This window comes from Peromyscus eremicus, chromosome 5 (genome assembly GCF_949786415.1).
Source record: "Peromyscus eremicus chromosome 5, PerEre_H2_v1, whole genome shotgun sequence".
NCBI classification, from domain to species: Eukaryota; Metazoa; Chordata; class Mammalia; order Rodentia; family Cricetidae; genus Peromyscus; species Peromyscus eremicus.
In genome coordinates, this window is record NC_081420.1 from 136,882,893 (window position 1) to 136,892,462 (window position 9,570).

The 9,570-nt window shown below is 46.9% G+C and overlaps 1 protein-coding gene across 1 annotated transcript; it reads left to right on the forward strand.

Moving 5' to 3' along the window:
* The first annotated feature begins 1,196 nt into the window (after positions 1–1,196).
* Positions 1,197–9,340, forward strand: Gins3 (GINS complex subunit 3). The gene is made up of 3 exons (XM_059262711.1): positions 1,197–1,540; positions 3,986–4,219; positions 8,279–9,340. The coding sequence occupies exons 1-3, from the start codon at positions 1,355–1,357 to the stop codon at positions 8,507–8,509; spliced, it is 651 nt and encodes a 216-aa protein (XP_059118694.1). The 5' UTR covers positions 1,197–1,354; the 3' UTR covers positions 8,510–9,340.
* The last annotated feature ends 230 nt before the right edge of the window (positions 9,341–9,570 follow it).

Here is a 9,570-nt window from a genome sequence, read left to right on the forward strand (position 1 = left end):
AGCACATTATTCATAATTGTTTTTAAAGATAAGGTCTTGCCATGTAACTCAGGCTGGCCTCAAGCCTGAGATCCTCTTCCCTCAGCTTCCCCGTTGATGGGATTCTAGGCATGTGCCACCATGCTTGACACTACTGGGATCTTTTAAACTAGCTGCCTAGAATAAATTATTTTAAACTGACTAGCAATGATTGCTAAAAGAAGAGGGAAAAAAGTAAAGAAAGTGGTGTAAATATTTTAAACATTCATTTAACTCAAGTATTTTGGCAAGAAAAAACAAGAGACTGTTGCTTAGCATATGTAAAGTTCTAGTCCGTATTTAGAAGGCTATTGCTTAAATATAGTGAATTATGTGAATACATTAACAAATTGTTTCATTCAAAACTAAAAAAGGATGCAAAAGATGAAAGTCATGCACACCCCCCTTCCTGTGTACACATTGCTCACAAACTCCACTACCCCAGGAATGCCCTTCCACGGTCGGAATAAGTTCTGCAGCACACCTCTCAACAATCCCCCTCAACATGCATCCTTGTGTGAGTAGTGCTACAAACCCTAGCACCCAACAACCATGACCTTTCCTTGTTCTGGACCCATGATAACACTTGGCACTGGAAATCTCGCGGGTAGGGTGGCTGTCAAAAGACTAACGGGACTAGTCTAATTTCATCTTTTAGGAACGTAAACTAAGAGCCACAAGAGGAATTTGTCAGTTGACAGCAAAGCAAGCTGGAAGGTCCTGGAAAAGACTTAAGATTTTGTCACTCTTAGGTAAATCTACCACTCCATCCAAGTTCCCGCCCCACCTGAACCCATACCCCACCAAAATACTACAAATACTTTGTAACTCCGCACACAGTTAAACATTCGGGCTAGTGCTTGTGTTTTCGTTTCTTTAGTTGTTTTCAAAGACAAAAATTAATCTATCAGTGAAAAGGCTGTAATAAAAGCGGATTTAATGAGGACTGGAGTGGATAGTATATAACGGTTTTATTTGAAGCCCCCAAAGATGTTCTTAAATTTTATGTATCTATTTAAAGGGCTGCATGAATACAGTCCAGTTAGTACAAATGCACACGGTCCCTTCAACGAAGTTCAAGCTTCTAAGCTCCTTTTCCAGCCTAGGCTACCAGCTGCAGGAGAACTTCCGGCCTACTCACTCAGGGTTTCCGCTCAGGGCGGTGACTCGGGACCAGATCTGTGACTTCATCGATTGCTTCTGCCTGAGCAGCCGCAGGCCCGCAGGGATCGACTGCTCGGGTCTGGCGAGTCAGGCGCGGGAAAGCCGAGTTTGAAGCCGGTGGGTTCGGTGCGGCGGGCGGCTTCCTCATCCCTTGACGCTGCCGCGAGCAGCCATGTCGGAGGCGTATTTACCGGTGGAGTCCGGCGCCCTGGGACCCGAGGAGAACTTCCTGTCCTTGGACGACATCCTGATGTCCCAGGAGAAGCTGCCGGTGCGCGTCGAGACGTCCATGCCGCGCCTGGGCGCCTTCTTCCTGGAGCGGGGCGCGGACGCCGAGTCGGACCACGCGCTGCCGCAGGTGAGGCGACCCGGGGAGGCCGCGGGGACCCCGGAGAGCTGCACAGCGCTCGGGAGCTGCACAGCGCTCGGGCTGCTCTCCCGCCACCGCTGGATTTGTTTCTAAACCCCCCCCCCCGAAGGTCTTGGCTTTCCGAACGCTGGAGGATTGGCCCCAGCTGAGCATTTCGGGGTCTTGGTTCTGTTCATGTTTTCCCTAAAAACTTATTTGAGGTTTGTAAGTCTGGGAACTGCAAATGGCCTTGTGCATTCTGCAAACTGATGGCAGTGTCAGCCGCCTGTTCCCAAGGGCCGATTATCCGGTGTGGGAGGAAGCGGGGCATGGTGGGGTGGAGGAGGTGGGTGTAACTTAACTGTGAGCTAAGTTACATCCTCTCACTTCGGCAACTTCACAAAGATTGAGGAGCTTGGCCAGGGTCCCACCGCAGTCTGTGACGGCTTAACCAAGTCAGTCCTCGGTAAAAGGTTGCTCGTTGTTCAGAATGAATGTGGCAGCTCCGTGCACTAGTCCCTTACCCTCCCATAAACCTACCAAAGACTGGGTGACAAGGCCAGGGGCCTCCAGTAAGTGGTAAACTAGAATTCGAACCTAGGCCCTATGATTTCTGGCCGGTCATCTCATCTTGTCGTGTTTTCCAATTCTTTTTTTTGTTTGTTTGTTTGTTTTTTTGTTTTTTTTCGAGACAGAGTTTCTCTGTGTAGTTTTGCGCCTTTCCTGGAACTCACTTGGTAGTCCAGACTGGCCTCGAACTCACAGAGATCCGCCTGGCTCTGCCTCCCGAGTGCTGGGATTAAAGGCGTGCGCCACCACCGCCCGGCGTTTTCCAATTCTTAAGGCTTTGAAAACCGTAGACATTGGCCCTTTCTGCCACCTCCGAAGCCACCTGACTTCAGATTGATTTCACTTTGTTCTCCTCTACCAGCATCCAGATTGGTACTTACATATACATACCGTAGATGGAGAATAGTCAAAGAAAGTAAAAGAGTGTCTTCATTTACTCCGGAAGACTTCCACTTCTGTTTTTTTTCTTTGTCGTGTTTTTGCTATACTCTGTTTTCTGTCTTTATTGCCTCATGACATGAAACCTCAGCCTCAGCTGATCTCACAGAAATTGAGAGTAGCAGAATGATAGATAGCAGAGGCTGGGAAAGTGGGGGCGGGAACTTGATTAGCAGATGTCACTCTGGTGTTAATTAAGGCGTTCCGGTGTGCTGCTGAGCAGGAGAGTGTAGATTACAGTGAGGCACTTGCCCTTTTGAACAACTGGAGAAAGGATTTTGAGTGTGCTCGCTCTAAAGAAATGCTGTTTGAGGTGGGTGGTTAACTTGATTTAGAGATTATACAATATGAAAGTGTGTTGCAGCAGCATCTAGTACCCCTTAAACGTACCAGTTAAGAATGTGTGAGTGAGGGCTGGAGGCGTGGCCGAGGGAGTAAGGTTCTTGCTGCATTGGCATGAGAACCTGAGTCTAGAGCCACAGGACCCACATGAAAAGCCAGGCATGACTGTGTCTCTAACTTGGGCAGTGACAGGGTAGGGTCTGAGGTTGACTGCTGTATCCCCAGAGCCTACTGACCAGCCAGTATGACTGAAATAGGTAGTGTGGGGTCGGCAAGAGGACGAACTGTCTTAAAGTGAAGATGGAGAAGTGAGAAAGGAAAACACTGTGACAGCAGTCTCCGGTCTCCACACATGCCGTGTGCACCAGGTAGACAGTGTGGGCCCCTGCCCCACCCCGACACACACACACACACACACACACACACACACACACACACACACACACACATGCCGTGTGCACCAGGTAGACAGTGTGGGCCCCTGCCCCACCCTGACACAGACACACACACACACACACACACACACCCTCCACACATGCCGTGTGCACCAGGTAGACAGTGTGGGCCCCTGCCCCACCCTGACACAGACACACACACACACACACACACACACACACACACACACACACACCCTCCACACATGCCGTGTGCACCAGGTAGACAGTGTGGGCCCCTGCCCACCCCGACACAGACACACACACACACACACACACACACACACCCTCCACACATGCCGTGTGCACCAGGTAGACAGTGTGGGCCCCTGCCCCACCCTGACACACACACACACACACACACACACACACACACACACACACCCTCCCTCCACACATGCCGTGTATACCAGGTAGACAGTGTGCGTCCCTGCCCACTCTGACACAGACACACATACACACACACACACACACACACACACACACACACACACACACACACGGCTAAAAAAGGTAAATAACAATTCAAGTCTGTGGTTCACTTCTTCATGTCACTTTGCAGTCACCAGTAGAAGAGGCAGTATTTCCCAGAAAACAGGAATTTTCATTTTTTCCCCACATATACTGACTGTACCTTCGTTTCTCAATTCTGTGCTCTTGCCTGATGCAGGGCACAAAGCTTGAGCTTCCCTTGTGGCTGGCTAAAGGACTCTTCGACACCAAGCGGCGCATCCTTTCTGTGGAACTTCCCAAGATGTACCAAGAGGGATGGAGGACTGTGTTCAGTGCAGACGCTAATGTCGTGGACCTCCACAAAATGGGGCCCCATTTCTATGGGTTTGGCTCCCAACTTCTGCACTTTGACAGTCCAGAGAATGCAGATATCTCCCAGTCTCTGCTGCAGGTAAGTAGTGTGAAGTAGTGTGAAGTATTGGGCTGTGCATATCTTAGCAGCCAGTGATGGCAGCTACCAGACATCGTTTTTACCCCTTGTACTAGTCAGGGTTCTCTAAAGGAGAGAGAGAGAGAGAGAAAGAGAGAGAGAGAGAGAGAGAGAGAGAGAGAGAGAGAGAGAGAGAGAGAGACTGAGACTGAGTCTGTCTGTACATGGGAACTTAGAGCTGGAGAGTTGGCCCACTGGCTAAGAGTACATACTGCTCTTTCAAAGGACCCAAGTTCAGTTCCTAGTACCCATATCAGGCAGCTCATAACCACCTGTAGCTCCAGCTCCAGGGTATCTGACACCCTTTTCTGGTCCATACACATCATGTACACAGACATAGACACACATACATAAAAATAAATCTTAAAGTGCTGAGGCATTAATTTTTTTTTTAAGATTATAATCTAGTTACAACACTTCTCCCTTCCCTTTCCTCCCTCCACTCCCTCCCATATGATCCTCCCCATTCTCCTCCAAATTCATGGTCTTTTTTTCCACTAATTGTTATTGCATGCATATATGTATCTGCATATACATATATATTCCTAAATATAACCTGCTAAGTCTATATGATGTTTCTTGTACGTATGTTTTCAGGGCTGACTGCTTCAAAAAAATAAAAAATAAATTGAAAGAGTATCTGTGGGCTCTCAGATCAATGAAAAGCTTTTAACTGGAGAAGAAAAAACAACTATTAAGGCGATTTATTAGATTGGCTTACATGATATGGTCTCAGAAGTCCAACAATGGCTGTGTCACACAAAAGAGACTAAGAATCAGTAGTTGCTCAGTCCACAAGACTGGATGTCTTAGCAGCCCCAATCTGGTGCTAAAGACCTGAGGATTCTCGGAGAGCTGCTGGTTCTAATATCAGCTAAGGAATGCCACCCCAACAGGGTAGGCGACCTTGCAAGAGTGAGGGCAAGCAGACAGAAAGCGTTTTCCTTCTTCCTGTCATTTCATCTGAGCTGTCCTCAGAAGGTGCTGTCTACATTCAGGGTGGGTCTTCCCATCTCAGATGAAGCCAGTCCCTCATAGGAGTCCCGAGCAGCTTGTAGCTCAGTTGACTCCCGATCCAGTCAAGTTGACAACTAAGAGTAGCCATCACACTTGGGGAGACGTGTGATCCGTAAACCTGGTTTGTGGGTGTTCTAGGGTGGCCTACACTTCCATTGTGTCTGCCAGTTTTTTTAATTGATTCAGGGATATAGACCAGTGGTCCAGTGCCTGCCTATTATGTGAAATAAAACCTATAAAGGTTTTACATGATATATCCTGGAGGAGTGAGAAGGGGACTTAGGGATGGATATGATCAAGATACATGTATACAATTATCGAAGAATAAATAAAAGATCCTGTATTTTTAAAAAGAAAACAACAGTTAATCTGACTGCTGTCAGTCACCTGACCAGGAGTCCACCCCAGAGGAAAGCTTGTTCACCTGAGGACATGCTGAGGAAAAGGGAAGGACAATTGCTCCTTAATAAGTTAATATATATACACTTTTCCTGGATGGTCTTCCTGTCCTAGAGCTTTGCCTTTTAGACACTGGCCAAAAAGCCAGAGCACGTTTTCTCTAGCGCCCTGGGGTCTCTGACTCATCTGGAGTCCTTTCTACTTCTGCCATACAGCTGCTTGCCAACTTTCATCGCAGAAGGCATGGCTTTCTCTCTTCCTCTTCTCCATCTTGCTTCCTTAGGCAGCTGCCAGGATCCACAGCTTATCCTCCCTCTTGTTTTTCTCAGACTTTAATAAAATTGTCTCCAGCTTCAAAACAACGTGTATCTATTATATAATGTTTATGTCAGGTTAAACATATCTATCTCTTCAGTATTCATTCTTTTGTGTGTGTCTGGTGTGTTTACATGTGTGCTCATGTTAAATGTGTGAGTGCAGGTGCATTCTTGCCCTGGCACACATGGAGTGGTCAGAAGACAACTTTGGGTGTCAGTCCTCACCTTCCAAGGTCTCTTTTACTATCGACTACACCAGTCTGACTATCAGTGAGCTCGTCTCCACTTCCCATCTGACTATCAGTGAGCTCGTCTCCACTTCCCATCTGACTGTCAGTGAGCTTGTCTCCACTTCCCATCTGACTGTCAGTGAGCTTCCCGGAGTCTCGTCTCCACTTCCATCTCACCACCGAAGCAGTGAAATTAAAGATGTGCAGTCCTGTGCTCGGCTTTTTCATGTTTTCTGGGAATTCAGACTTGGGTCCTCACGTTTGCATGGCAGGTGCTTTCCCCAGTGACCCACCTCCCCAGCCCCTTAATCATTTCTTCTTTAGCGTTTGTAAAGGCACAGTTCATTATAGCCATCTGTAGGCACTTTATTGTGTGGTAGCACCCCAGAACTTCTCGTTCTTATCTGATACATTTAAAAAATGTATGACCTGCCTCTCCCTTTTTGTATTTACTTCCTAGGACCTAGGTTTGATTCCCAACACCATATGGTGGCTCACAGCCTTCTGTAATTCCAGTTCCAGGGCGATCCAACACCCTTTTGTGGCCCCCACAGGTATTGCGCATATGTGGTTCACAGACATACATGCAGGCAATACACTCATACACCTAAAATCAATATAAAGGGAAAAAATGTTAAGTCTTAATTAATCTGTGGCTGTCTGATATCACAAAATTAAAGAAAGAAAACATTGCTATCCATTCAGTAAAAGCAGTTCATACACATACTGTAGACCAGAGGTTGAATTAAAAAACTGTAGAATGGAAAGCTAAAAAAGAGGGAAGCATGCTTGTTTTACTGAGACTTGGACTTTCTATTGCTGGTTGTTTGAGACGGGGAGTCTCACGAAGTTACCCAGTGGCCTCTGACTTGCTCCGCATTCTAGACTGGCCTGTACTTAGGGTCCTTGGCCTCCGAGTAGCTGGGATTACATTCTGGGCCAATGGGTCCAACCCCAGGACTTGTTCTTGAATAAAGTTGTCTTTTTAAAAATGAGTTGTGTGTTTTCTTTTTCCATCACTGCTTTCAAGTGTTTTAGAGCTGCTTCTAGATTAAATGATTTTTTGCTGTGAGACAGATGGAAAAACTGGATCGGGGCTTGTGGTTTTTCCTCAGAGCTCTTTGATCTTACACATCTCCATCCTGCTCTTTGACTGAGAAAAATAGAAACTGAATCCAGTTGATCCCAAATCCCATCTGGTTGAAAGCTGTTCATTTTCATTTCTGTAGTCATTGTTACCAGTAACGATGGGCTGTGCTTTTCCAGAGGCTTCTGTGTCCAGCCTCTTGCTGTGTCCAGCCTCTTGCTGTGTCCAGCCTCTTGCTGTGTGCCTCACATATATTGCTTCGCTGGTTTTAGTAACAATCCATTGGATTTCCATAACAACCTTTTTTACTGTAAAAGAAACAGAGGCTTTCTTAAGTAGCAGAGGGCACCCAAGCCTCTGGAGTGAGTCCTGAGACCAAATTCTTTGAAGCCATCTAAATGTTCCAGTATAGGGGCGGGATAGGAGGCTCAGTGGTAAGAGCACACATTGCTCTTGCAGAGGACCCGAGTTCAATTCCCAGCACCCACTTCAGGTGGCTCACAGCTGCCTGCAACTCCAGCAACGTGAGGGCATGTGCAATCACATTGATATACACATATCCACATAATTGAAAAAATATGCCATATATGGTGGTGCACACTTTTAATTCTAGCACTTGGGAGGCAGAAACCAGTAGATCTCTTGAGTTCCAGGCCAGCTGAGGCTACATAGTGAGACCCTGCCCAATAAACAAGTAAATAAATGAACCTTTAACTGCTTCAGTAAAAACAATACATCTGAGGGCCAGCAAGGTGGCTTAGCAGGGTAAAGGCACTTGCAGCTGAACCTGATGACCTGTGTTAGGTTGGGGGAAGGACTGTCTCCCACAAGTTGTCCTCTAACCTCTACTCACATACATGGTATTGCATGTGTGCCCTGTCTCCCCCTAAAAATAAGTTAACGGAAGGTTTTCAGTGTGTCTGGCTTTATGGGATGTGATATTGCCCCTGATTCTCTTACTCTTCTTCAGACTTTTATTGGACGGTTCCGCCGCATCATGGACTCCTCCCAGAATTCTTACAATGAAGACACTTCAGCACTGGTAGCCAGGCTAGATGAGATGGAGAGAGGCTTATTTCAAATAGGGCAGAAAGGGCTGAATGACTTTCAGAGCTGGGAAAAGGGTCAGGCTTCTCAGATCACAGCATCCAATCTCGTTCAGAACTATAAGAAGAGAAAATTCACTAATATGGAAGACTGAACACGGAACAGCACTGCAACTTGTGGATTTATCTGTGTCCCTGATAAGACCTAGTTAACTTCATGGGTGACCCAACTGTGTGCTGCTTTTGACCTTCAGCAAGCTCCAAGCTTGGAACTACCTGGTTGGGGGCAGATGTGCATGCCCTTGATCCTGTTGGTCTTCCTGGACTTCAGTTACCTGCTGTCCCACAGCAAGGCCTTTTGACCCAAGAATGCCACTGAGGAGGAGCCAGAGTCCATCTTAAATAAGGATCTTGGACATTTACATGGTCAAGTTGGAACTGGGATTCCTCAGGTGTCTGGTCTTGTTGGCTGCAAAGGACAAGTACAAAGTGGGTCATCTCTGCCTGTTCACAAATTTCTCTTAAGCTTATTTGCCTTACCTTCCTCATGGTTGGACAAAGGACATCGTCCCCTCCATGCTGCCCGCCTGCTGGGACTTACCCCAATTTCCAAAACAGGAAATTGGGAGGAAAAGTGAAAGTCAGATGATGGCAGAGCAGAAAGGAGAAGACGTTGAGCTCTTGGGCCTGTAATCAGGGCTTTTGAACTAGAGTCACATCCCTTCAGTCCACCAGAGGGGCCGTGGTGTGCTTGTCAGTGATCTCTGGAACACAGGCACACTTGTTCCATTCCCTGTCTAGAAAAGCTGTCAGGGAAGTGTTAGGAGTTGAAAAGTAGTTATTAAAGGGTGTTTACCAGCCTTGGTAATATCTGCATCAGGGGCTTACACGTGAAGAGCCTCAGCTGAAAAACAGCCTGGTAAGTGTTAGTCGGGAAGACTTCTTTACATTTTTTCTCTCCAGGGTTAACTACTGCAACATTAATGTAACGACCACTTACTGGGAATCTGTTTAAAATTGCACCAGAGCGATGAGTTCTCCAGACCCTAGGCTGTCACTGTCAAAAGCCTCATTTCCTAGGCCATTTGGATTGTCTAGTGGGCAGTTTCTCTGTACCACTGGCCACCCCTGGTGTCCTGTAGCTACTGGAAAATATCTTCATTGTAATTACGGAGGGTTTGGGGTGCCCAGATCACACAGATATTGTAGTGGATAC

Excerpts from the sequence above, each read along its gene's own strand:
- Gins3 (XM_059262711.1), top strand. The coding sequence starts at position 1,355 with ATGTCGGAGGCGTATTTACCGGTGGAGTCCGGCGCCCTGGGACCCGAG. Across the intron at positions 1,541-3,985 it reads CGGACCACGCGCTGCCGCAG|GGCACAAAGCTTGAGCTTCC; the intron begins GTGAGGCGACCC and ends TGCCTGATGCAG. Across the intron at positions 4,220-8,278 it reads TCTCCCAGTCTCTGCTGCAG|ACTTTTATTGGACGGTTCCG; the intron begins GTAAGTAGTGTG and ends ACTCTTCTTCAG.